This window comes from Phocoena sinus, chromosome 11 (genome assembly GCF_008692025.1).
Source record: "Phocoena sinus isolate mPhoSin1 chromosome 11, mPhoSin1.pri, whole genome shotgun sequence".
Taxonomy (NCBI): domain Eukaryota; kingdom Metazoa; phylum Chordata; class Mammalia; order Artiodactyla; family Phocoenidae; genus Phocoena; species Phocoena sinus.
In genome coordinates this window covers 70,295,431-70,321,520 of record NC_045773.1, presented here as the reverse complement: position 1 = coordinate 70,321,520, position 26,090 = coordinate 70,295,431, and the positions used below count along the sequence as shown (strand labels likewise).

General features: G+C 49.3%; 2 protein-coding genes across 3 annotated transcripts; both read right to left on the bottom strand.

Annotated features, from left to right (window-relative positions):
- Positions 1-1,521: 1,521 nt before the first annotated feature.
- On the bottom strand, positions 1,522-13,413 carry APOBEC2 (apolipoprotein B mRNA editing enzyme catalytic subunit 2). The gene is made up of 3 exons (XM_032649238.1): positions 13,142-13,413; positions 4,620-5,183; positions 1,522-1,958 (listed from the first exon to the last, which is right to left on the bottom strand). The coding sequence occupies exons 1-2, from the start codon at positions 13,270-13,272 to the stop codon at positions 4,640-4,642; spliced, it is 675 nt and encodes a 224-aa protein (XP_032505129.1). The 5' UTR covers positions 13,273-13,413; the 3' UTR covers positions 1,522-1,958; positions 4,620-4,639.
- A 9,168-nt stretch (positions 13,414-22,581) lies between these two features.
- TSPO2 (translocator protein 2) lies at positions 22,582-25,615 on the bottom strand. 2 transcript variants are annotated; one of them, XM_032650389.1, is made up of 4 exons: positions 25,171-25,615; positions 23,580-23,772; positions 23,089-23,230; positions 22,582-22,850 (listed from the first exon to the last, which is right to left on the bottom strand). In XM_032650389.1, the coding sequence occupies exons 2-4, from the start codon at positions 23,750-23,752 to the stop codon at positions 22,650-22,652; spliced, it is 516 nt and encodes a 171-aa protein (XP_032506280.1). In that variant the 5' UTR covers positions 23,753-23,772; positions 25,171-25,615; the 3' UTR covers positions 22,582-22,649. The 2 variants fall into 2 exon arrangements, with proteins under 2 accessions (XP_032506280.1, XP_032506278.1); XM_032650387.1 differs by having other exon boundaries at positions 23,580-23,900; positions 25,171-25,317.
- Between the last annotated feature and the right edge of the window lie 475 nt (positions 25,616-26,090).

Here is a 26,090-nt window from a genome sequence, read left to right as displayed (position 1 = left end):
GGGGGCGGGGGAGAGTGGCCGGGTTTCTTTGTATTTTTAAGCTCCAGAGGATTCTGATGTGTAGCCACCTGGGATGGAAAACAGTAAATATTAGTCCCCTTTTCTTCTAAGCTAAGAGAGCAGTGCTTTGTCCACTCTTGATTTCGATGGTGGAAGAATAAGGTTCACGGATTTAGCCAGTGGTTCAGTATCAGAGGTGTGGGGAAAACTAGTAGAGTATTTCAACCCTCCACCCCCTTACTGTGGTGTTGAGTTCAAAGAGACAGACCTACTATTGATTTTCTCCCTAGAGTGAATTCTGGGTCTGTCATAGGACTTGCTGCTTTCCCAAGTGTAAAAGAACTGGATTTTAGAAGGGACTTGTTAAAACACCAGGAAAGCACTGGTTAAATATAATCTTTGTACCTTAGACTTGTGTTTTTATTGCATCTCAGCCTGAACGAGGCAGCAGTTTCAAAAAGTGTTTCACTTCTTTTGTATCTATGTGTAACAGTCAAGTTCTCCATGTTGTTGGGGGTAGGGGCAGTGCCGGGGGCAAGTTCATTGTCAAACCTTTAGACTAAGACTTTTTTGGAGCTTTGTTTCTGTCCACATACACACAGTAAAATTGAAGGGGAAAAAAAAGGGAGAGAATGTCTATACAAAACAAAATGAGAGTGGAGTGGTAAGAGGAAAGTTAGAATTAAAGTATTTTGCCTAACTATGCAAATAAATCTTAACACTGGGTCAAAACATTGATTTTCTAGGCTGCTTCTACATTTTAAGGGATTAGGGTTAATTTTTTTCATGGAGTATGAGCCTCTTTCATATTTCTTTAACAAAACCTAGTCTTGTGGAGGTCTGGCTGTGAGTGGAATTCAGCAGGGATGTGATAAAGTGCTTTGTCATTTGCAGATAGTCTTGGGGTCAAATTCCAATGACTTATCACACTTGAAGCCTGGGGAAAGGAGGCATGGCCTGATACTCAGAATGGACACATTATTCCTGGAAACCTAGTTAGAGTTTGGGAAACACCCAGAAATTCACATGTGAAATTTTGCTTCTACATAGGACTCAAGCCTTTTAAGAAATGAGACTTTTGACACCATCCTGCCGTTGCCATCAAGTACCACATACTGACTATTCTTACATTATGTGTATCTGAACATTGAAATCCTACTTCTTGCCCTTTCCTCTTTACTCAAGGTGCTAATTGCCTATGAATTGGCACTTGGGATGTTTATATACCTTAGAAACAGATTTCTTGTGCCTCTTGTTTCATCCTCTGCCATATTCCTTGTCTTCAGAGGAGGGAAAAGATACTCATTTACAGCTAATCTCAGAAGAAAATATTTCATGAAGGTCAAGACCGAGGTGTGAAGTCTGCATGGGAGAGTTAGTACATCCTGTGTTGCCTAGGCAAGTTCTGGTTTAAGCCTTCCTCCCACTTTATATATTGTCATGGCTTGCTTCATAGCCTGGGACATCCCTATTCCTGGGACTTGCTTACTGTCCATAATAACTTCTAAATGTCCAAGTTCCTTAAAAAACTTGGTCACAGAAAGACCACACCACCTCTTTTATTAATGTTGCTGTTTTTCTTAAAAAAAGAACCCAACTTAAGATGCATTTCTGGACATATTTCAAAGATCTGTGCAGACTTTGGGTCTGAGGCTCTTCGACCTAAGCAGCCCAGTTGAGGGAAATGCGGACCTTCAGCCCCGTGGATGCCTGGTGCCCGTATATGGTTGCCGTTTCTCTCTTCGCAGCTCATTTTCCTCTTTCCCAAGAGCAGCCTTAGAGAGAGAGGCACAGCTTAAATGATTTACAGCATAAGTGTATTTTGAGTCCTCGGAGGGCGTTGTGCAGTAGGATTGGTTCGTGTCAAATGTTGTCCAGCTCCAAGTGGTATTGGGAAGTCAGGCATGTCCCAGATGGCCACATGTGTCATTGCTGTCTCTTGGTGGCAGCAGACAGACCTTAGTGAGAAAACAGAAAGCATGTTACTGAGAGCCTTGCTGGCCCTAAACAGTGAAGGGTTTTCCTTTTGAGTTAGGGTTTCTTTGTGCCCCTGCCAGCAAGTGCCTGAATTTCTCCATAGTCTCCTGTGATTTCCGGTTTACTCAGGACTGGATTTGTTTCATTCATGTTTTGGTGTGGTTCGCACAGAGAAAGCCCCAGAAGAGATCTGCTTTAAATATGTTATCTTGAGTTAAATATATGGTTAAATCCTATTCTGTCATTTTTCAAAAAGACGGAATAAGAAATACGAGACAAATTTTCTTTAACAAATGCTCATTTCTTGAGAGTATTTTAATTAAGCGGAGTTCTTTGCTTTTAGATGACAGCTTGATTTCATGCCAAGTTTTTTTTTTAACTTGGTACATTTTAACCTTTCCCTTCAGGAATATGAGCAACTAAAATAGAGTACAGGGAAGCATGTTAATGGGTCCAGGTAATACGGTTATGTACACTAACGGAAGGAGGTTTATAATGTGGAACATGTCCAATAATATTTTATTTAAAAATAATTTGACTTAGAAATGGACTTTTCCCTCAAACTGATTTATCTATTTTACTTGTTTATTTAGATTAGCAAAAGATATAACTCTCAGTTATCCAAAATTAAAGGCTCTTTTTAATCCTCCTTGAAATGCTTAATTTTTATAGCAGGTTTAGCTATTTAATTATTATTATTATTTTTTTTTTTGCGGCACGCGGGCCTCTCACTGTTGTGGCCTCTCCTGTCGCGGAGCACAGGCTCTGGACGCGCAGGCTCAGTGGCCGTGGCTCATGGGCCCGGCTGCTCCGCGGCATGTGGGATCCTCCCGGACTGGGGCACGAACCCGTGTCCCCTGCATCGGCAGGTGGGCTCTCAACCACTGCGCCATCAGGAAAGCCCTAGCTATTTAATTATTTGACTTAATGGACAACATACACACGCGCGCGCACACACACACACACACACACACACACACACACACACACACATCCATCTCTGACGTCTGGTTAGTTGGGCAGCTGGGAGAAGTGGCCTGTGACTCTGAAAGATGCTTAAGAGGAAAGTACACGAGTTAAAATTAGGCTACCAGTCATCATTCTACATAATCTATGTAGGGTTTATAATTACGAGTGACAGTCCCTATACTAATAAAATCTTCAAGGAATTTAGGTTAATTTTGTATTTTCAGAGGCCATCCTTAGAAATCTGTTTGTATTACTACTCACCACCACTCAGAGTGGTCTTATTTTGTGTGAGCAAAGTACCATGTGGCATTACCTGACCATAGTCTCACTGAATTCAGTGAATGGGTCCTGCTTTTTGTAAGAAATGGCCAAAAACTGTGTCTTCATGGATTGGTGAACGCTCAGCTGGAGAATGATCAGGTACCCTGTCTGCATGTCTAATAGCAAACACCTGCCAACATCAAGCCCTGGAACACTTACGTTTCCAAAAGGTGTCCATGAAGCAACATCTCTTTAGACTATTATGAGTGAGAGACACCAAAAATAAGTTTAATATCTTCATGGAAGCATGCTGCTTTCATGTTTTATTAATAAGTGAGGTGTTCCAGAATTAAAGTTGGATAAGAGGGTGGTGAAGACCCTTTCTCTCTTATGGGAAAATTTTGATCGGTAACTCAGGTCTTGTAAAGAGACTTAGTCATTGCACTTCTATGGGAGCAAACTAGATCAGATGAAATTCAAAAGGAGGTAGTAAAGGATCCTTTACCCTCTTTCCTGAGAGCAATCGGCCTGTTTCTCTAACCGTCTAATTTACCCTCAGCAAGAGGCCAAATTTGCCTTAATGGTATCCTAATTATTTGCTTAAATAGCTAATCTTTACTTCCAGTTCTCCTATCACATCTTGATATCTGTAGGAGGCTACTTCTGAGCTGCTGCCTAATTTACAAACATCTTTTAACCCTTTAAACATTGCTGTATAGCAGAACTTGTTGCTATATTATCTTCATTCCCCGCAGTCATCATTTTTCTGCGAGTTCTGATGAGGTCTTCTCAACATTAGGGAAATGTTCTTGCATTGTACATTCAAACAGCAATTATTGGTCTCCCTCAAAGCAGAACCATTTGAATGAAAACATGAAAGCTTCTCTGGCTTCCAAAAAGTTGAATACAGATCCATTCGGGGACTTTCAAAAGTACCAAAAATGAAAAAAAAAAATGCCCCTGTAGGAATGTAGAACCTACATTAGAGAAAAATGGAATGGTAAGATTGCAAATGGGGTGGTGGCAGGGCGTCTAGAAGGTGTCCAGAGTTAGTAAGTCTGAACAGGTGGACATGAGGACATGCTTAGGGGGCTGAAATATCTTTGCTGTTCAGTAACAGGTCCGTGCACCATCTAAATCTTACTATGAAAGTCATTCTGTCTCATCAAAGCTTCTGGATTCCTGTCACCCTTGAGCACTCCAAGTTATGGGGAAAATCAGTTTGATATAAAAGAGTAGGAGAGAAAAGGATTTAGGGAGAGGAATTGAGAAGAAAGAGAAAACAAGGAGGGATCTTCTAAGAATGTTTTTACAACCAACCAAAAACAGAGATGAAATCCTATCAAAGGAAAATCAAAGAGACCACTCGTTCCACCTGACCTTCTACCCAAGTTAACAGTGAAAAGACTCACGTGAGGCTGAGCCCACTCGCCTACTTCAGGATGTCGGCCAACTTCTCCTCATAGTACAGGAAGTTCTCCTGAATGTCCTCCCAGGGCTCAAAGGCCTTGGATTCACCCTCTTCTTGCTCCACGAAATTCTGCCAGACGTACTCGAAGTCTTGGGGCTTCATGACGCGCAGTTTGCAGCCAGCCTCCTTCAGCTTCCTGAGAGCCGCCTGGATCTCAGGCTCCTCCCACATGAAGAGCCGCCCCACCAGGAGGAGCAGGCGCAGGTTCTTGGTCTTGTTGAGGGTCCTGACGATGCGGTCAGCGCAAGCTGCGCAGGGGCTGGAGGACACGTACCAGGTGACCAGGTAGCGCAGGGCCGGGTCGAAGGCTGGCATGATGGTGTTGAAGAAGGCTTCCTCCGCGTGGGCGGCGACGTGCTCGTCCTCTAGGTATCCCCGCGAGGCCTGCACTTGGCCTCCCTTGCTCTGCGCTTCAACCACATAGCAGAGGAAGGTCTTGTTCCGCCCGGAGCTGTACTCCACATTCCGGAACTGAAACTTAAAGAAGTTGGCAGGCAGCCGCTCCCTGTGGGTCAAGGAGGCAAAGGCACAGGGAAGGAGAGAGAATGATGAGTTCTTGTTCTAGGACTAGCATGGAGTGGATGGCTCTCCAAGATAAGTACCTCTGAGACGCATTCACTCTCAATACCGAAACAGAACTTGCCTACGCTGACAGCAGTGACAAAAAGACACGAAGGAATTCAAATGTTTATCTAAAGGAGAGGAGAGAATTTGGAGTGAGGTGTGCATCCTGGACACCTCATTAGCACAGGTCTCCAAACACTCCACCTTCACTCCCAGCACGCAGCACACGCTCACATTTCTAATTCAGTGACTCTTTAACCTGGCTGTACGTTAGAATCCACTTGAGGAGCTACAAATGTCCACGCCCAGGCCCCACGCCAAGCCAATTAAATGAGAACATTTGGAGGAGGCCCAGGCATCAGCATTTTTTAAGAAGTGCTCCAGGGCTTCCCTGGTGGCGCAGTGGTTGGGAGCCTACCTGCCGATGCAGGGGACATGGGTTCGTGCCCCGGTTCGGGAAGATCCCACATGCTGTGAAGTGGCTGGGCCCGTGAGCCATGGCCGCTGAGCCTGCGCGTCCGGGGCCTGTGCTCCGCAATGGGAGAGGCCACAGTGGTGAGAGGCCCGCGTACCGCAAAAAAAAAAAAAAAAAAAAAAAAAAGTGCTCCAGATGATTCTATGTGGCCAGGTTTGAAAAGCAGTGTTCAAATAGTAATTTTACAAAGTAGCAAGCCTGTAAAATATCTCATGACAGAGCAATAACATTTCATGCTTTCATATCTCTCCTTGTCAGTCACGGATATTACATCTTAGGTACAGGATGGCCTAAAACTTGCAGTCCCAGGCTCTCCCAAGGACTGTTTTTCTCAAGTCTGTCTTTTCCCTCAGGTGAAAGAAGGGTTGTCATATAAGTGTCCAAGAATGTTTATCTTTGAGGCCAGACTACCCTAAGGGTACCTTGATATGAATTAACTTGTATAGTATTGACACATTTCAAAACCATAAAAGACTTGGCCCCTGCCTTCCAGATGCTTGTAATCTAGCAGCTAGATTATAGCTGGAAAGAAAAGATGTAAAGAAGACAGCTGAGAACAGTAGAGGACTACTAAAAATGAAGAGGTAGAGTGGAGGACATGTGATGAAGGTTCTTGAGAGGTTAGCCTTGACTCAGTAGCCAATAGAGAATTGTTACAGGTTCCTGAGGAAAGAAAGGTATAATGAAAGTGAGGTCCATGGAGGAGTACCGGGGTGGCATTAGGCAGAGAGAGGGAAGCTGGGGGAAAAGCCTGAAATTTAGAAAGCCCACTTGGTGTCTTAGAGCACCAGACTTGGTAATGAATATGTCCAAGGGGAGATGGATGATTAGGAAATGAAAGCAGCATAAAAAGGCCAGGTGTTTTGAAAAGTTTAGTAGTAATAAGGGGAGAATAAAGGAGAGGGCCTAAAGAAAGCATCAGAGGTGAAGATTGTTTTCATCTTTACGTGTATGTGCATGTTTTTCGAAAATAGGGAAGATTTGTGCAGGTTTGAAGTCCAAGGAGAATGAAGAGGCTGCAACAGGAGAGACTGAAAAGGTCAGAAGGAGCGGAGTGGATGAGGACCAGCTGGAGAGGCTGAATGTTTTCTTTTAAAAAATGTAATCTCTGTGGTTGCCCTAGAAGATACCCCATGGCAACCATTAACTCTGCTCTTGCTTCTCTACACCCCTTCCCTTCCCCCAGAGAGGTCACCCAACTCCCTGGGCTGCAGAGGGATCCCTGGTATCCCAGGGTCTTGGCTTCTTAGGGGTAAGTGGCAGGTGCCAAAGAGCTGAGGAAACTTGAGCTATTTTCCTGCAGTCCTTCCGTCCCCCATCACCACATTTTCTCCAGCCAGCTTTCCATGTCCCCTGCTGTCAGGTTAATTTTCCATTGTGGAGATGGATGTGTTTGGGGACCCAGCCCTGGGATTCCTTCGGGTACTATCTTTAGCTCCCTAAGTCCCTCTGTCCCCGGTTGAATGTGTTTATATTTACTTAACATTTGGGGAGGATGGACGGCCAGATGATTCCCCTGTCCTCTTTCAATCCCTGCTGGGAATTCACTTACACTGGGCTTTCCCCCATTAAACCCACCCCACCAGACCACTCCTGAACTCAGCCAGTTGCTAAATGATCCCTTCACTTCCTAGAGTGGCTTTTTTTTTCTCCCGAGAAGCACAGAGCTTACCTTTCTTGCTGAAACTGTTTTTGTTTGTTTGTTTTTTAATTGGAGTATAGTTGCTTTACAATGTTGTGTTAGTTTCTGCTGTACAGCGAAGTGAATTAGCTATATGTATACATATATCCCCTCTTTTTTGGATTTCCTTTCTTCAAGGCCTTTTGCCAGACCACTTCCCCAAGTCCAGTCCAGAGCTACCTGTACGATGGATTCTCAGGTAAAACTTTTGGAACGATTCATGGCTGCTTGGTTGGCTTGGGGGCTTCCACAATAGCTGCCTGTTGGTCCCTCAGGTTTCCTTCTGGAAACCCCAAAGTATTGCTCCAACTTTGCCAAGTACAGCCCAGCCGAGAGGACATGTGTGGCCCAGTGTGCAGTTGCAGGTTGGCTGGATGGTCTACAACTGATGCTTCTCTCAGCCCATCCTCCTCTTCTTTAGGCAAGAGGAGAGGACCCAGAGAAACCGGAAACCCAAGGGAGAGGAAGAATGTTCACCTCTCTGTAAATATCAGTTTCCACTGCTGTGGGCCAACAGCCCCATGGTCTACCCTGTCCCTCAGCAGGGCCTTCTGGACTAGGGACCTCAGGAACGGAAGGCATCCAAGGGGCAAAAGGGAAAGTCACGGAAGATCCTGGCTCCCCGTCTTTCCTTGGGCTTTGCTCAGAGACCGAGCGTGCTTGGCTTCCCAGTGGGATTCTTGGTCTTCTAGAAGGAGCATAAAGGTTGAATGAGGTTCATTGGGCTTCCCACAGACTGAAACAGCTCGGCCCTGGAGGGCTACCAGGAGAACAGAGGCAGTAGAGGTCTGAAATTTCTCCAGAGAGCTAGCCAACACAGCCATCTTGGGTTACATTACAGAATCACATCACGCTATTATGCCCACTAGTGGAAGGAAGGAAGTAGTGACAGGGATCTCGTAGATAATCACAAACATCTTTTATTTTCTAGTAGCATGATATGCCCAAGTACCACACTTACTTATAGCCCGTTGCTGTCAACCCCAGCAGATATTTTACGCTAAAGTGTGTGTGTGTGTGTGTGTGTGTGTGTGTTGGAGTGGTGGTCAGGAGAGAGATGCTGATGGTAGATTCCTTCACCTGGACTCAGTCCCTTCTTCAAGCACAGAAACCAACAGCGTGATTCCTGCCCCCTCCCGCCAACTTCAGCACCTCTTTAGGCACCACTTCCTCATACTTTCTGCAGACAAGGCCATTCAAACTTCATCTGCTTAGACCCCGGTTTCTGGGCAATTCTCTAGGCAGGAAGTGGAGGATCCTTATATCTAGAAAAAAGTGGGACAAAGGTCTGCTTGATGGAGGGAGAAGAGATGTGATATATATATATATATATATATATATATATTCTCACCTTCACATTAAAAAACATTTGCATTTCCTAAGCATAAATCTAGACAGTGAAAGGAAGCAACCTGGAGGGCAGTGGAAGCTAGTCCAAGTTTAAACATTTGCCCCCAAATAATCCATGGAGTGGAAAATCTACTCACAGGTAATTGAGTGTTGACTCGTTTCCGCTTTGCTCACGAGACCTTTCGTGACCTACTTGAAAGAGGCAGAATTGCCAGTTTCAGTTTCCTTTTCCCTTTTCCAGACCACTTTTCAAAGATGCCAGGAGTGGGCATCGTCAGAGGAGGAGTGTAGGGAAGCAGAGAGTCCTAACAGCCCCACTTCCTAGAGCTAAGAAGGGGTTTGAGGAACTGCCGGCTCCTGACTGACAGTTCTGGATGGGATTCCCAAAGCCCTGGGCCCGTCCTGTTTCCCGGGGAAACACCATCTCTGCACGTGAGCTTCCACCTTCCCCCAACCCTCAGTGGAGGCCAGGGTGGCCAGAGTCAGTGGCCGTCTTCTGTTCTTTATAGAACAAACTTTCCCAGCCTGCTCCAGACTCCAGGTGAGGGGTGAGGGGCCATGGCATTAACAGTGGTGTCGAAGGCCCCTCACTCTTTGCCTGGCCCTTCTCTGAACTCTGCTTCTCCTCCCCATTCCTCACATGGGTGGAGTAAACTACTGGGGGCTAGAGAAGTGGTTGGAAGGAGACTCGTTGCCTGTGCCATTTATCTCTATTCTAGAATAATCCCTTTGATAGCAGGTTCAGCTTATGTAAAATCATACACAACGTAACTAGAGATAAAGACAAACACACAGCAAGGGGAGCTGCCAGGCAGAGCTGCAGCTGGGGTGGAGACATGGGGAGCCAACCCGTTCCGGTGCCCCAGAGCTTCCCTCAAGCATGCCGAATTCAGAGGCAGGCATGATCCAGTGGAATTCTCTTGTGAGCCTAGCGCTGCTGGATCTTCATATATATATCCTGAACTTCTCTCCTCAAGAAGCCGTCTCCGCAATTAATTCCCTACCCGAATGTCTGGCAGAGAGCCTACCACACAATAGGTGCTCGATCATGAGTTCACTCACTTATTCGGCAAATGTTTATTGAGTACCAGTTAGGAGCTGGGTACCATTCTTGGTGCTAGGGAGAAAGCACCTAAAAGGCAGAGTCCCCGTCCTCATGGAGGTTAAATATTTCTGGGGGAAACCGGCAGTAAACAAATGTCTCCTATTCAGAAAATATTTGTTGAATATAAAAGACTCTTCTTTATGGCCTTTTTAGATGTACTTGCATCACTGATGCGAATCAGAGAGTCTTGGGGTTCACACCCTACTCCATCCACTAGCTTTGGGCAAATTATTTCTCCCTCTGAGGATTGGTTTCCTCATCTGAAAGATAGGTTGAGTAATCCAACCTCTCAGATTTGGGACAGCAGTGGACACTCGAGAAATTAAACCTGGTGCCGACGGATGGTACGTTCTCCGGGCCTCACATCTTACCCCTTAGGCACATCCCTCCTCTGCTCTCCTCCTGTTCAGAGGGTTCTCTCTTTCAGTGCTGTGCTGGTTTAACAGCTCTCTGAAAGAAATGTGTTTTAAAAGCCCTGATTTCTAACATTTGCTGATTCCTGTAAACACACCCATTATGGAGATTTCAGGAAACCAACAGGATTTAGTGAACACAGACTTGGTAAGAGATGCACCCGATTGACTCTCAGCTGAGAGGCATGAGCGGGCCTGGGCACACTGCCACAGTTACAGACCTTTCTCTAGCACTTTCTACCACATTATTTGTGTGTGTGTGTGTGTGTGTGTGTGTGTGTGTGTGTGTGTTTTGCGGTATGCGGGCCTCTCCCCGCTGTGGCCTCTCCCGTTGCGGAGCACAGGCTCCGGACGCGCAGGCTCAGCGGCCATGGCTCACGGGCCCAGCTGCTCCGTGGCATGTGGGATCTTCCCGGACCGGGGCACGAACCCGTGTCCCCTGCATCGGCAGGCGGACTCTCAACCACTGCGCCACCAGGGAAGCCCTACCACATTATTTTTAATGTTCTTAGGTCTGCTTTCTAATTTTTTTTTTTTTTTTTGGCCATGCCACGAGGCTTGTGAGATCTTAGTTCCCCGACTAGGGTTTGAACCTGGGCCCTTGGCAGTGAAAGCTCCAAGTCCTAACCACTAGACCACCAGGGATCTTAGATCTGCTTTCTATCCCGAGTGCCCTATTCAAACCAGAATCACGATAAGTGGGCATGTCTCTCCTTATTCCTACCCGGTACTCCCTCCTCCCCTCAGACTGTTTCCTGAAAAGCCATCTGCGGTTCTAGTCTGGGGCCCTGTTTTAAGGGTCAGTGTGGCTAGACCTCTCCCCCGTGGGAGTCCAGGCTCTGCTGGTCCTTTGATGCCAGGGCGCCTGGAGAGCGAAAGAGAGGAGAGCTGTTCCCTCTTCCTGTCCCGGCACAGACACAGCCACACCTCTAGGCTATTTTAAGCTGTCTGTTTACTTGGAGGGGCCCAGGAGACAGATCTCCACAGCTGTTCCTTGTGGCTGGGAAACACGAAGGGCTCCACCTCCCCCCTGAACTGCTCTCAGAGCGCCCAGAAAGCTGCCCTACTGTGCCTTTTTTTCTGAGCCTTGGGTCAGGGAAGCCTCTGAGCCTCACCATCTCGAGGATGGAGAGAGCTGGAGCTCTGTATGGGAGACCAGTGGAAAGGATGCTAGGGTGGAGTCAGAAAACTTGCCACTTACTGGTTCTGTGGTCTTGGAGCAGTGACTGGATCTCCCCTACTCTCAGCTTCCCCATCTGTAGAGTGGCAATGATATAGCTCCTCTCCTGGCCTTGTGCCGAGGCTTGAAGGCACTCAGGCCTATGGAAGTGTGCCGAGATTATAAAGCTCCAGACACATGCAAGTGACATCAGAGGATTTAACCTTTCAAAACCAACCACCCTGAGACCTCAAAGCATGTTCAACTCAACAAACGTACTCTAATTCTGTTCTGAAGCAACCCTGCCCTGTGCCGGGGAGATCACAAGATCACAGCAGTGTGCAGAGTGGGTGTGCACGTGCCCGTGTGTGTGTGTATGTGACCAAGGCCAGCATGGACCAGCATGTTTAGGTATTAGAAAAAGGATCTCCTTCCGCAGAGAGCCACTGGAATCGAGGATTCTCCTGTCCTGGTGGCCCTAGGCTCTCCCTGTGAATGTATTAATCTGTGCCCCATTGCTCCTTTAATCCTGGGTTGAAGGGGACATTACTTGGTTGGCCATGGGTGAGTGCAAGTTCCGGGGCTCTTTCCTGAAGGCTTGCCTCAGGAACTAGGATGCATTTCCCTCAGGTTCTGTTAGAAATCGGAGAATCGCTGAGTTGGAAGGGACCTTGGGAATCAACTAGTATAACTTCCTCATGTTACGAATGAAAAACCTGCAGCCAGGACTGGAAAAGCACTTGCCCGGCTTCAAACAGCAAGTCCAAATTGCCTCCCAGGGCCCCTTCTGCCCCTTGAAGGCATCAGGCCTCCGTTCTTCCTGAAGTTTCTCTTCCTGTGGCCCTTCGTCTGCTGTGGGCATTGTTGGAGACTCCTGTGAAGGAATCCTAGTGGCCCCACATACTCCCTTCTTATTCTTTGATTAGGAACTTAGCAGAATCTTCTGCCAAAGGGACAGAGAGCGAAGAGGAGGAAGACAGCTTGGTTTCATTCCTGGAAGTGACATAATCTGGAGAAGACAGGGGGACCCTGTGTGCAGCCCCCTCTTTGGAGCCTCAACACTCTTTGCTCTAGATCCTGCTTCCTGCAGGCTGTGGCTGAGGGTGTTGGAACCCCTCCTCTGCCCAGAAGCTCTGGGCCTGGCCTGTAACTTCTCTGTTTCCCTGGGGGGCAGATGTAGGCAGCCCCTGGGGAGACTCAGAAATGATTCAGCAAGTAAAAAAAAAACGCTTCTCACTCTAGCTTGGGAAAGGATGGATCTGTCTTTCCTGTCTTACGATCTACTCCAGAGAGAAGCTCTAAAGAAAGAGTGAGAGACATACAGGTAGAGGAGAGGCCCACTCAGAAGCAGAGAGAGATGTTGAGGGGGGGGCTACTCTGGGACCATATTGAAATGTACCGGTGGCATCCCATGTTTTTACCAAATTCCCTGGGACTAAACAACCTCTACCCAGAGAGGCAAGTGATGCCTCCGGGGTAGTTTCCTCCTCTGGGCCCTGGCCTCCACGGAGTTTCCCCACCTGACTGGAGGTGTCTGAGAAGCCAAGAGAGATTTGCTGCTGCGTCCCCTGCAGCCCCTGCTGTGCACACGTGTGCACTCTCATGGCTGCAGCATGGTGACCCCAATCCCTACTCTTACCATCCTAAGTCCCCCCAGCCTGTCCCCAGCCGGTGCTCTTCTAGGGAGGAGGAACCCAGTGCACACCCAGCTCTCACCCTGTGACGATCTCAAAGGGCGGCAGCTCCGCCAGTTCCTTCAGCTTCTTGGGGTCCTCCGGGTTCTCCAGATCCTCGCCATCCTGTGAGGTAGGCGCCGTGGCCACGGCGGTCTCTTCTTTCTGGGCCATGGAGGGGCTGAGGCTTGAGAGTCTCTGAGAGAGAGGAGAGGCGGCGGGTCTGGGCCAAGGCCTGGAGGCAGAGTCCCAAGCAGCTGTCAGCAGCTAAATCTGCCTGGGGGTGACAGGAAAAGGATCTGGCCGTCCGGGAGTGTGCTCACCCGCTGGCCCACAGGCTTTATAACCAGAGGCCCCTCCCCCAGGCTCTCTCGCTCTGTCTTTTTTTAATTGAGTGACGGCGGGTGCCGGGATGGGGGGAATGGAAAATCTGGCCATCGGTATCCCCTATTTATCAGCAGCAGACAGGAAGCTGGCAGGTGGGGATGGCTTGGCCTGCTCTCCCTCCCCACACCAGGTCACACATGTATTCATATTCTCTTTGTTCTCACCCTCCCTCACCATGTATCCCTCACCTTTCTTTCCCACCCAGCTCGCCTGGGAAGATCGTGGAAGGGACCTAGGGTGGGTGAGTTTTCGGAGGGAAGCTCTCTCAGAGGTTTAAGCAGGACAAGGCTTGTGTTGAAAGGGGCATTTGCAAAGAGACCCAGGCCAGCTTGGCTGGGGAGACTTGGGTTCAGGGAAAGAGGGTCCTGAGACAGGGGGCGATGAGTAGTGCAAATTGGGAAAGAAACTGTGAGTTGTTACTGAAAGGGAGTGGATGCTGATTTACCTGTTATGATGTATAAGCAATGTCACATCGACTGGGCGCCTCCAGAAGTTACACTATTGCCATTTACTAAGCTTAGTTTTGGAAAGAGGCCAGGCAGTGAGTTTAGTGTTTTATATGTGAAATTGGACTTAATGCTCTCAATAGTCCTGGGAGGCAGTGTGGATCATCCCATGTTACACATGAGGAAACTAAGATGCACAGAAGGGTTAAGGGCCTTTTTTACGGTCATAAGCCCCAAAATGGCAGGGCCAGGATTAAAACCAGGCCTTTTCACTCCTGAGGCCAAATGTCCAACTGCCATGTATGTTCCCTCTCAGTTGGTCCTTTATTCATTTAACAAATATTTATTGAGCATCTGCTATATGCTAGGGGCTGTTTCAGGTACTGGGGTATGGCAAAGAACAAAACAAATGACAATCCTTGCCCTCACGGAGCTTGAGGGGGTTGAATAATATACAGGATAAGTAATATATATGGTCTATTTGGTGGTGCTAAGGAGAAAAGGCAGGGAAGGGGGACAGAGTGACATGTTTTTATAGGGTGGCCAGAGAAGAACTTTGAAGAAGGAAATAATTGAGAAAAGATCTGAAGAGGGTGAAGGAAATAGTCATAGGGTTATCTAAGGGGAAAGTGTTCCAAGGGAGGGGAAAAGCAGGTGCAAAGGTCCTGAGGTGGGAGCTTTCCTGGTGTGTTTGAGGAACAAGTAAGGACATACACATTGCTGGAGAGTCCTAGGAGATGAGGTCAGAGAGATAAACAAAGGATAAGTAGGCTGGGGCCTTAAGGGCTGTTATAAGGACCTTGGCTTTTTCTCTGAGTGAGATAGGAAGCCATTATCTTTGAAAAGATGGGACACATGGTCTGACATATTTCTGTAGGATCACCCAGGCTGCTTTGCTGAGAACAGAGCAAAGGTGAGAAAGAGCAGAAGCAGAAGAACTGGTTTTAAGACTATTGAAACTAATGAGAGATGACTGGGGCCCCTGGAATAATCCCTGAGCTGGAACAGCATCAGGAGGGGCTGGATGATTTTTGCAGTTGACACGGTGGGTGCTTAGCCGGGGCCATGGGTTTTTGTGTCTGGGGCAGTGCAAACATTCTAGGACATTCTCAGGGCAGCAGAAGTGTGGGTCAGAGTCACCTAGATGTTGAAAGTGAGGAACCTAAGAACGCTGGGGACCTGATCTGAACGCAGCTCCCAGTGCAGGTGGGTGGTGGGAATGAGAAGGTAGGGGACCCCTTCCATGGTCGGGGTAGAGAATAGGAGTTAGGATGATTTGGAGGATTTGGGGCTCTCCCCTCCAGAGAGTTCTGAGCCACATTGTGTCCTATGAGTAAGATGTCCAAGCATTTTGGTTTGCCCAGGATAATCATAGTTTATATCTGTTGTCCAGGCATAATTACTACTGCCTTCCCTTTCACTCCCAAAGTGCCCCAGTATAGGTGAACTATATGGTCACCCTACCTATTAGGCTTATTACTAAAAGCATTCTTAACCAGAAGTTATTTTTTTTTATTCAGTCATTTTTCCAGGGATGTAAAGCACAGGGTAGCCGTAGTAGTGCCTGTGTCCACAAAGAAAGGCAGTGATAACTGATAAATAGCAAACACACATTATTATTATCATCACACAAACATACAGCATTTAAATGCAAAGAGTTTCCTTCGTTCTTTTATTTTATCAACATTTATCTAGGGCTCCTACATGCCAGGCACTACTGCAGTAAACACCAGGAATCCAGAGAGGAATAGGTGCTGCCTCACCAGGAGCAGCTCCCAGCTTTTATAGCATTTGGGGTCATTCAGGCACTCAGGCTCTCATTATCGCCTTTGGTCCTCATGCCAGTCTCACGTGGGTGTGTATTATCGTGTTCATTTTGCAGGTCAGGGCCCTGCAGCTCAGAAAGGTGATTTGTGTAAGATCACACAAAGATTTAAGTCCAGGTCTTCTGAGCCTACATTCTTATTTCCAGGGCTGCACCCAGCTAGTTCTGATGAATACATCTTTAAAGCGTTCCGGTCACAGCTACATTGATGTGCTTGGATCGACTGAGGAAGAGTAAAATGTCTTGCAGGGAGGAAAGTGGGGAGAAGGGATCCTTTCAGCTCACTGTTCCCTTGTGGGGAAGACTTCCTCCCTGAGGATAGGTTCTTATATTTTGGCTGTAGTGTATACCCTAGATTGGGAGTAAAAAAAAAAAAAAAAAAAAAAAAAAAATCCATGTTCATATCCACATCTCAATCCTTGATTCACTGTGTGATCTTGGCCAAATCACTTAGCATCTCTGGGTGGGCCTCAGTGTTCCCACCTGCGATGCAGGCTGAGTTATTGCTCTCTATTCCAGGATGGTAAAGGGATGAAAATGAGGAAGCAGGGCTGGCTCCTGAAGACCTGCAGGGTGGAGATGAACAGTGTGGAAATTTTCTGACTCTGAGTGATGTTGGGAGATGGTCCCCAAGCTGATCCTCTCTGAAGATGTGACCCCTTACTCCTACCACATCCATACACTTTTACCTTTGACATTTGGGAGAGTGCCCTGGACGCTCCCTGGACTGATGACTGACAGTTTCCTTTTCCACTGCTCCTTTCCAACCCTCCTTCCCTGGAGGCCCTCTGACTCCCTCTGGTTATTTATGGCACCTCTTGGGGGCACAAATTCCTGCCTGGTCCGTGGCTCTCCTTTCCAAGTCAGTCCAGTCTCCCCTGCTGGGCCCAGAGCGCAGTAGCTAATCTGGGGGATCAGGTGCCAGGAGCCAGATTCCTGCTCCTGCAGCTGCCACTATACTCTTTTTAGTGCAGGCATTCCCCACCCCACCGTGTTAACACTGCTGGGTCCGTTTCTATCAATACACCCCTTTTGCAGAAGAGGAAACTGGGAAATAAGGTATCTATTTATTTCAGTGGGGTCAGTGGAGTGCTGGGATTTGAACCCAAGTCTGTCAGCCTCCGAGTTCCATGCTTTTCCCACTGGGTTACGCTGGCTGGAATTCAGTAACATGAGAGCTGACACGGGCCCAACCCGCCCTGGGGCTTGACACGGCTCTAAGCAGGTCACGCAAAGGAACTCATTTACTCCTCATAAGGGTGTTGGAGTAGGTACTATTATTATCCTCATTTTATTGGTGAAGAGATTGAGATCAGAGAGGTTAAGTGACTTGCCCCCAAAGTCACATAGCTAGTGAGAGCAGAGCTTTGTGGTTCCAGAGTCTTAACTCCTTTACCATTGAGTCCCTACTGCTACCAGGACCCCTGAGGCCAGGCTCTGAGGGAGGAGGGACAAGAAGGGGACTAGGGGCAGAAGGAGTTCTTGCAGGGAGATTGGGCTCTGGAAGCAATTAGTATATGAGGGGTGTGTGTGTGTGTGTGTGTGTGTGTGTGTGTGTGTGTGTGTGTGTGTGTGTGTGTAGGGGGTATAGGTATAGAGACACCAGACAGCGGGTGAGTGGGGATGGAAACCCAAAAGGGAATTCTCCCAATCTGTCTCCGTAGGCCCCAGGCCCCTCTCTGTGTCTGGGAGGAGCTGGGTTAGGCCCAGGTAGGCTGCAGCCTGCCTCTCCCTGCCCCATTTCCCACGGTCATTTCAGAAAATATTCCAAGGTTCTAGGAGGTGGCTGAGAGGAGGAGACAGGGTCAGGCACGGCTATTCCTTGGGTCTCGGCAGGCTGCCGAGCTGCCGTCACTGGGAAGGGAGTAGAGAGGCCGGGGTGGGGTGGCGGGCTGGAGGAAAATAGCAGCCTCACCAGGAGAAGGTCTACATTCTCACTCTGCGAAGGAAGATACCTCGCGAGCCCGTTGACAGAGTGGGTGCTTTATGTGCAGGGACAGCTGGGACCCCAACAATGCGTTGCCCCAGAGACCCAGCCCTGGCGTGCCCGCCCCTCAGTCACTACCAAGACGAGGTACACAAACAATGGGCCACGGGCACCAGGCACAGCCCTGGCGGGCAGGAGCCTGACCCCGCTAGCAACCGCTCTGTTGACATAAACACAGGAGTGTCCAAGAGCCTTGGCAGGGTGTGGGATGGGGGCCAAGGGCCTCCAGAGTCTGAGGCCAGGAAGGGAGGAGGCTCTAGAGTCACAGGGCAGGTGGGAGTTTCCAATCCCCTCCTGTGCAGGACATCACGGTTGGCTGGCCATGCAGGACACACAGCCCTGGGGAAAATGGTGACACCTGGGACTTTATTCCTGGTCCCCGCGTGGTCTTCCATTCCAGTGGCCTCTCCTGGCACCGCCCGGCTCCCGTGGCTGGTGCTTTGAGTCTTCGAGGAGAGCGATCTGATAAGAACCATGCCCATTAAGGTGACTAATAGTGTTCCCCTTTGAAAGGGTGTTTGAAGAACCTACTGGGAGAAAGCAATAAACTTAACAATCAACTTTTGAGAGAGACTTTCAGCCCTTAGAAATGTGTTGGAGTCGGTGAAGGTGGAGGGGGGAGGGGCTTTTTCAGGTGCTCCTCTGAACAGATCATTTCTGGGCAGGCTGGGGGACCTCAGAGGTATAGACACTAGAGGGACAAATGGGGTTGATTAGATACCACTGAGGCTCCTGGCGTGACAAAGAGGGCTTCTCTTAACTCCCGTGCCAGAAGAGGGGACCTCTGTTATGAAGGGTCCTTGAAATCTAGGTAGGGGGGAAGGGCCTCGGTGGACTCTGCTTGAGGATGGAAGTGGCAGGGGTGCCAGATCTGAGTGGATCCCCCCAAAGTCAGGCTTTGTTTGGATGGGTAACTAGTTCGTCACTGACGAGGATCAGCAATAAATCTTTAAAACAAAAGGGTCTTGTGCTTGTTTTCTGGAACAACGGGAAAAGGGACCTCTGGGAAGACTCTGAAACTGGGCTTGGAGTGCAGGGAAACCCCAGGAAATAGACTGGATGGTGGCCACCACAAGGGAAGCAAGACTTTGGAGCCCTGGCCCGGGCCTGACAGTTACGCCTCCACTAGGGCATCACCTCTACCTGCCCGTAGGTAGGAGGGACCAGAGATGCACAGAGAAAACACTTCCTGCACTCTGCCCGCCTCCCAGCCCAGCCGACCGACGTTTATCCACTGGACATACACCTACCGTTCTGCCCACTTCACCTGCCCCTATGTATCCCCATTCTGCAGACATTGGCAAAAGGAAGAAGAATGAAGGGATCAGGGGAGAAGAGAGGGAACTAGGATACAGTAGAATGAGACATCACACTGCCTCCTGGGGTTGTTTTTTCACCTGGAGCTGCTCCCCACCTCTCCAGACACTGGTGAAGGCCTTGCCTCTCCCCTACCCACCGAGTGAATCATATTCAGACACCAGGTGCCCACTCAGAGGCAAATGGAGAAACACTGCCCAAGGACACAGAAGCACACACACGTGATTTGGATGGTGGAATCCCGGGACACATCTGGCAAAGAGAGAAGGCAGCTCCGATTCGATTTGAGCACAACTCTAGGTAACAAGAGAGGAGGGGCCGAGGGCAGTGTGTGCTCCAGACCGGGCTCAGGACTGGGAGGCGGGGTAGAGGAAGGGCAAGAGGCCAGGCAGGTGGGGAGGCTGGAGGATTAGAGGCTCCCACTCAGGAACCAAGGAGCTGGTGCTGAGGGGGATTTTAAGGATGACTTTGGGGTCAGAGGTTACGAGTTTGGGGTTGGAGATCCTGCCCTTTTCCAGCTGTTTTTGCACAAAGCCAGGAAGCTGTGCCGGGCAGTCATGCTATTCCAGGGCTTGGGACACTGCCCAAATCAAGCTTCCTTCTAGGGCCAATATCCAAAACTAGAGGCATCTGGACCCCTGGACTTGTGGTATCAGCTTGCCCTGCAGAAGTCACAGTCACGTGACAGGCATGGTGCATCCTCTCGGAGGGGCCAGTTTCATTTCTAGAATTAGTTGGCAACACGAATAAAAGGTGGTAGCAAGTATCTGCAATGCCTACATGAGATGGTGATGGTAATGCCAATGACAAATACTTCTGGGGGTGTAGACTTGTTTAAGTGGAACTAGGATAGAATCCATGCAGTGTGGCTCCTGAGCCTGTCCTCAATCAGTATTTATAGATTACATTTATAAATTTAAAACAGTTACCTGGATCAATGGAGTTATCAATTTAACTGAAAGCTTTAAAAAATCTGATTGAGGGAAGTCAAAATCCACGTGAATGTGTAAGAAAAAGAGCCCATCATTTTGTGTGGTGTAACGTTGGTCAAGCTGGCCCACAGACCTGCGGGGAAGGTCACTTACTCTCCCGGCCCTTAGGAAGTCTGGGAAGTACTTCCGGGGTCTCAGAGCAGGGTGGGTCCCCATTGCAGTGTGAATCAGAACCATGGGTGCTCATTAAACAGGTGGCCTCCCGGGGTCCCCTCCTAGGACAGCTAACATTTATTGAGCACCTCCTCCGTGCCAGACACATTTACTCTTACCCCAAATTCTCTGAGGTCCCCGTTTTACAGATGAGGAAAAATGAAGCACAGTAAAGTAAGTCGTACTGGTTACCAGTTAATGATAGGGTCAATATCCAAGCCCAAGTCGGTCTGTCTCCAAGGCTGGAACTGCAGACCACCGTACCTTATGGCCTGCATTCCTCAAGTTGATCTGACTCCCTGAGTCTGGAACCAGTCTGGAGTCCAGGCCATCAACAAGGGCCGCAGGAGGTCACTGGGCCGCACTTTGAGAAGCAACGCCCCACGGCAGCTGTTCTCAATCTGCCCGCACATTAGAACCACCTGAGAAATTTCAACAACTATTAATGCCTTTCCCTCCCCCAAGGCTTTTTCAATTGGTCCAGAGTGGGGTGTAGGTGTTGGTGGGGTGCTGGTCAGCATTGTCTTTTAAATGGGATCATGTGTTCATTTATTCAATTCAACCAATCAACAAAGATGTATGAACACCTTCTTTGTGCTCTGTGCTGCTCTGGGGCTGGGGACACAGAGGTGGGTGGGACACTGTGCGTGCCCTCCAGGAACGCTGGTGACCGATGTGCCCAGTTGGGCAGAACACGCCCTTAGTGGAGGCGGGGAGATTGCAAATTCCTTCTCGCTTGTCCTCACTCTCCAGGAACAGCCAATCTCCTTCTCAAATGATGATGTCCTCTGTCTGTTCCCGCTGTGTGGTCCTTGGTTCCAGACCCAGAACTCAGCTCGCAGAACCAAAGGTTGTCAAAGCAAAAAGGCCCTGAAAGACCATCCATGCCTGGAGCTCTCAGATTTCAGCGAGCAGCTGACTGAAGTGCTGGGAGCTTGTTAAATCTAAAGATGCCTGGAGCCCACCTCAAAGTCTGATTCCTAGGTCTTGGGTGAGGTCCGAGGAATACGCATTTTAATAAGCTCCCAGATGGCTCTGGGACACCCTCAGCAGTGTTTCTCAAGTGGGTTGCACATGAGGGGTTCCTGGCAGTTTTAAAGACACTGATGCCCAAGCCCCTCCCTAGAGAGTCTGGTTGGTATTTTTAAAAGCTCCTTCCGCAAGGCGCCTGGGTCTTCCAGCTGGCCTTATTTAAGATTTGGGGAGCCAGCCCCGGGGCAGTCACTTCTTGCCACCATCAGGGCTTTCAGACAAGAGGAGAGGAAAACAAGAGGAGGGAAACGAGGAAAATAAAAAAAAGCCAATAAGAAAGTTTAGAAAGAGAAGTAAGAGAGAAGGCCGGACATGAAACTCCTTCTGAATCCACTCGCCAGCACCGAGGCTTACATCTCTCCTTTTTCAACATTTTTTCTTATTACGATAATAATTAATTGATGTAAAAAACTAATAGTATGAGTATATGAAAACAAAAATAGAAAAGATCTATAATCTTATCAGCGATAATGACAGGTCTTACTACGACAAGTATAATGTATAATATATCATAGAACCATAATATATACTATGATACTGTTATTAGTGAAATTAATATAGTAATTAAAATAAATTAATTAAATAAAATTAATATACTGTAGACTATATAATATTTTATATGTGATACATAATATATATTTATATTTATGATACATAATACAAAATATATAATCAATATAATATATAGCTTGACAAGTATGATTGGTATCTTCTTTACTTTATCTACTTTTTGGTTTTGATTTTCTGTAACTTTTCAAAAACGCTTTTCAGGTAATTAAAAATTTAAGTCCTGGGAATTCCCTGGCGGTCTAGTGGTTAGGACTTGCCACTTTCTGTGCCAGGGGCCTAGGGTTCCATCCCGGGTTGGGGAACTAAGATCCCACAAGCCTTGCAGTGTGACCAAAAATAAAAATCTGTTAAAAAAAAATCCGAGTCCTAAATTTTGGGGTCAGGTTTGTGAGGGCATGTGAGCGGAAATGGTGTGCCCACTCTTCCCACACGTGCGCTCACACCTTCATTCACGTGTGTACATGCACACAGATGTACAGACACGTCTATTCCCACCCTGCAGCCCTGGACCTCATACACTCAAGTATACATTTCACATCATACCCTCAAAGATAGTTAGGATTTTATTTATTGATACTATTAAATTAATTCTTATTAATACAGAATTTATTATTTTAAGTGTGAAATAAGTTTCCCTCCTTTCCCATGTCTCTGAATCCTAATGGAAAGTGGCACCAGGGGACCCAGGACAGTGGCCACACTGGAGCGAGTCACCTTCAGGGACTCATCAAGCCCTGCCACCTCCCCACCTCCCTCCCCCGTCCCCACCCTAGCTCCACAGCCCTGCCTGAGGTCTCCTCTATCCCCACCCTGACCCTCTCTCCTCTCCCCTGCCCCCTGCCTCAGTCACTCTTCTCCCATGTGGGCTGGGGCTGGTGTTCTGGACAAAGGCTGTCCCTCCACAGGCGATAGGTGATGGAAGAAACCACGGTGAGCCAGGCCAGGTAGGGCAGCAGGAGCAGGGCAGCCAGCTTGTTGATGGGGTGCCAGATCAGTGCCGTGCTCACCACCAGCCCGAAGAGCAGCAGCACGTGCAGCAGGGCCTGGGCAGGGGCAGGGCGGTCAGGCAGGCTGCCCTGGGAACCGGCCCTCGACCTTTCTGCAGCACCCTGGACCTAGCGAGCCAAGTTCCCAGCGCTCTGTGCGTGCCGCGGAAGCTCAGAGAAGTCTGCCCAACCGTTACCTGCCCACACCTGATTGACCTGCTGTGCTATCAACGTCTGGGGCCTGGTGGCCTCATCTTCCCCCACCCTATTCCACTGCTGAGCACTGGCGCCTTACCAGACCGGGGGTGTGGGCTGTGAACAAGAGAATCAGGACAGTCCAGCTGATGGCGAGCTGCACAGCATAGAGGCCGAGGGGCAGGGCCAGGGGTCGCCCAAAGCCCCCTCCCAGGTCCTTCCACACAAGGTAGGAGGCATATCTGTGGAGAGGTGGTGGCAGAAACGCTCAGAGGAGGGTGTTCTGTGGTAAAAGGAGAAAGCCCTCTGGCTTAGGGCCTTTTGGTTACCAAGAGGGAATCCTTATGGGCTGAAATCGGGGTAAGTGGGTCTGGGCATCATTTGAGGGCCGGGGGTGGAGAGGTGGGGGAAGGGATGGGGATGCTGGGAGAGGGTAGAGGAAGAGGGAGGGGTTGGAGCCCGAGGCAGGCACAGAGGGGACACCCCAGAAGAGGCAAGATGAGGTACCCTCCCTTTAGAGGTCAGTGTACGGCAGCCATTCAGGGATAGGAGACTTGTTCCCACCCCAGGGCATGAGAAACAGACACTCACCCCGCGATAGAGTAGATGGCTGTCCACACCAGCAACAAGACTCTGTGGGATGGGCACCAGGGCAGCTTTCTCAGGCTGTCACACCAACCAGACATCCAGTGATGGGTGAGCAGCCAGACCAGGGTGGGCCCCAGGAGGGGCAGGGCCACAAAGGCGGCCCCCTGAGGCCACATTCTTCTCGAGGAGGTACAGCCTGGGGAGAGAGGACACACTGACGGTGGCCTTCTCCTAGTCCTTTCCCCGTGTCTGCCCGTCTGTCTCCTCCTACCTGCCACTCTTCCCTGGCCTGGGCCCCTCATAGGCCTGGCCTGGGCCTCCTCCCTGTGATTGACAGGATTAGAAGGAAAAAAAAAAGTGGTTATTCTCAGTGTCCGGAGTGACTGCCTACACCTTCCTTTCCTGTCAAGTGTCCATGAACATGTCCCGGAGGTGCTGGAGACAGGGTTGACCAGCCCGTCTGCCTGTGCGTCTTTCTATTTATGTTTCATAGAAGCCCCACTGGGTGAGCAAACACCCTCCTCCTCTGAGCCCACACTGCCTTCCCCCTTTTCCACCCTCCATGGACTTCCTTTCTCCACACTGCTTATTTGGCACTGGGAGTGTACTGTCTAGTATTGATAACTGCTTCTCAGTGAAGGACTCCTCTCCCCCAGCGTGTGTCTGGCTCCTGGATCTCAGGTCCAGATAGGCCCGTCTTTTCTGCCTCTCTCAGTGGGTGGCACTTGGCCAGGTACATAGCAGTCCCTCGATGTGGACAGTGTCTCAGACAGAACTCAACCAAGCTGACATAACCAACCTGGAAGAACCACATTCGGAAGGCAGGAGCCAGAGATCCTCGGGGGTCTTTTCTAGTCCAGAACTGGCCTGCCCAACTGTCCCGGGCTTATCTCGCTATACCAGACCAGCAAACCCCAGGGGCCCACCCTGCCCGAGCTCCCGCCCAAATGCAAACTCAGCCGAGTGACACTGTAGATTCCTTTCTCCAAAGTTCTCATCTTCCCCTAAGGAGCTGGGGTAGGTTCCCCCTCCACCCCTCTGCTTCCAGAGGGTCGGGGCCACAAACACAACCACCCAGATTTTTTTGTGGCCTGACTTCTCGAGGAAACCACCGCTTGGTCTTTGATTAAAACACTGCCATACTCATCTGCACGTAGCTTTGCATGTCCTTTGCACGTGGGATGATGCACAGACCCTCCTCCAACCGAGGCCCCCACCCAATACCATGCTTCTCATTCGCCCGTGATATTTCATCCTCCACCCATGATTGACAGGATTAGAAGGAAAAAAAATGTGGTTATTCTCAGTGTCCGGAGTGACTGCCTACTCCATCCTTTCCTGTCAAGGGTCCATGAACATGTCCTGGAGGTTCTGGAGACAGGGAGAACCACCCTGTCTGCCTGTACGTCTTTCTATTTCTCTTTCTCTGCTTTTCACCGTCCATTTCTTCACCTTCTGCCTTCCTGTGTCTCTATGTCTGTGTTTTCTACCTTTCTATCCAGTGTTGGAGGTCCCCCCGACCCCCCTTCCCTTTTTCCTGTCCTCCCCACTCCTGGCGCCCCTTTATTTATTCCCAGGCCTGTGTTCTCCTTACCTCAGGCAGCATACCTCGCAGACTGAGTGCCGGGGATATAAGATGTGTGGAGGGCAGAGGAGGCTTGGGGATGGGAGGAGGGTGGAGGGGGCTCCTAACTGCCCTGCCCTTCTCCAGTGACAAGGGTGGTGACACTGACTGGGGAGTCCAGGCTGCTGCCTGCATGGCCCGGAAGCGTTCGTCTCAGCAGGGCACGCCCTGGTCTGCTAGACCCGGCCTCTGGAGAAGTCCCCTCGATGGAACTGTTGAGGTGTTGGTGCTGTGAGACCCGGACCTCTTGAGACGGCTGAGCCCCAGGCTGCCAGGCTACTCATGCCTGTAGTCACTGCATCCCATGAACCAGCTTTGTGTCCGTGGCGGTGGTGGGGACCCTCAGATTTCCCCGGAACTGGGGCTGTAACTGGGGCTGTCCCCAGTGAGGCAGGCACCAGCTTCAGAAATGATCTTATGAGACATGGACACAGCCCCTGGTTATTGCCTGCTGGTTGGCTTGGAGTTGAGCTTGAGAGTTGTTTCACAAACCCCTAGAACCTCATGACTCAGAGGAAAAGGCAGCCAGCCTCCTGTGTGACTCAGACAGAGCTTTGTCCAGCAAAGTCCAACACGTCTGCTCTTCATTCCTATGAAAGTTCTGAGCACCTCTTCCTTGCTTGTCCTTTAGACATGAGGTCCTCTCCCCAGGCTGGCTGCTCTCCACCATTCCTTTGCCCCATCTTTCCACGTTGGGGACCTGGGCACCCCTGGGAGGTGTTTATCCCCTCCTCCCGGGGAAGGCAGCCCAGGGGAAGGGGGTGCAGTCCGGGACAAGAGGCTAGAGAATCATTAACTAAGACGAAAGCAGCAGCACTTACTTATTTTCCATGGTAAACGATCACTTCGGGCCTGGGGGAGTGACCTCCGCTGCAGGAGGCCAGACCACA

Bases quoted from the DNA above. Each gene is read 5' to 3' on its own strand.
- APOBEC2 (XM_032649238.1), bottom strand. From the start codon at position 13,272: ATGGCCCAGAAAGAAGAGACCGCCGTGGCCACGGCGCCTACCTCACAG. The intron at 5,184-13,141 runs GTGAGAGCTGGG...CTTGACCCACAG, and splicing joins CCCTTTGAGATCGTCACAGG to GGAGCGGCTGCCTGCCAACT.
- TSPO2 (XM_032650387.1), bottom strand. From the start codon at position 23,878: ATGAGGGGCCCAGGCCAGGGAAGAGTGGCAGGTAGGAGGAGACAGACG. The intron at 23,231-23,579 runs GTGAGTGTCTGT...ACCTCTCCACAG, and splicing joins GCCATCTACTCTATCGCGGG to ATATGCCTCCTACCTTGTGT. The intron at 22,851-23,088 runs GTAAGGCGCCAG...GCCCCTGCCCAG, and splicing joins CAGCCCACACCCCCGGTCTG to GCCCTGCTGCACGTGCTGCT.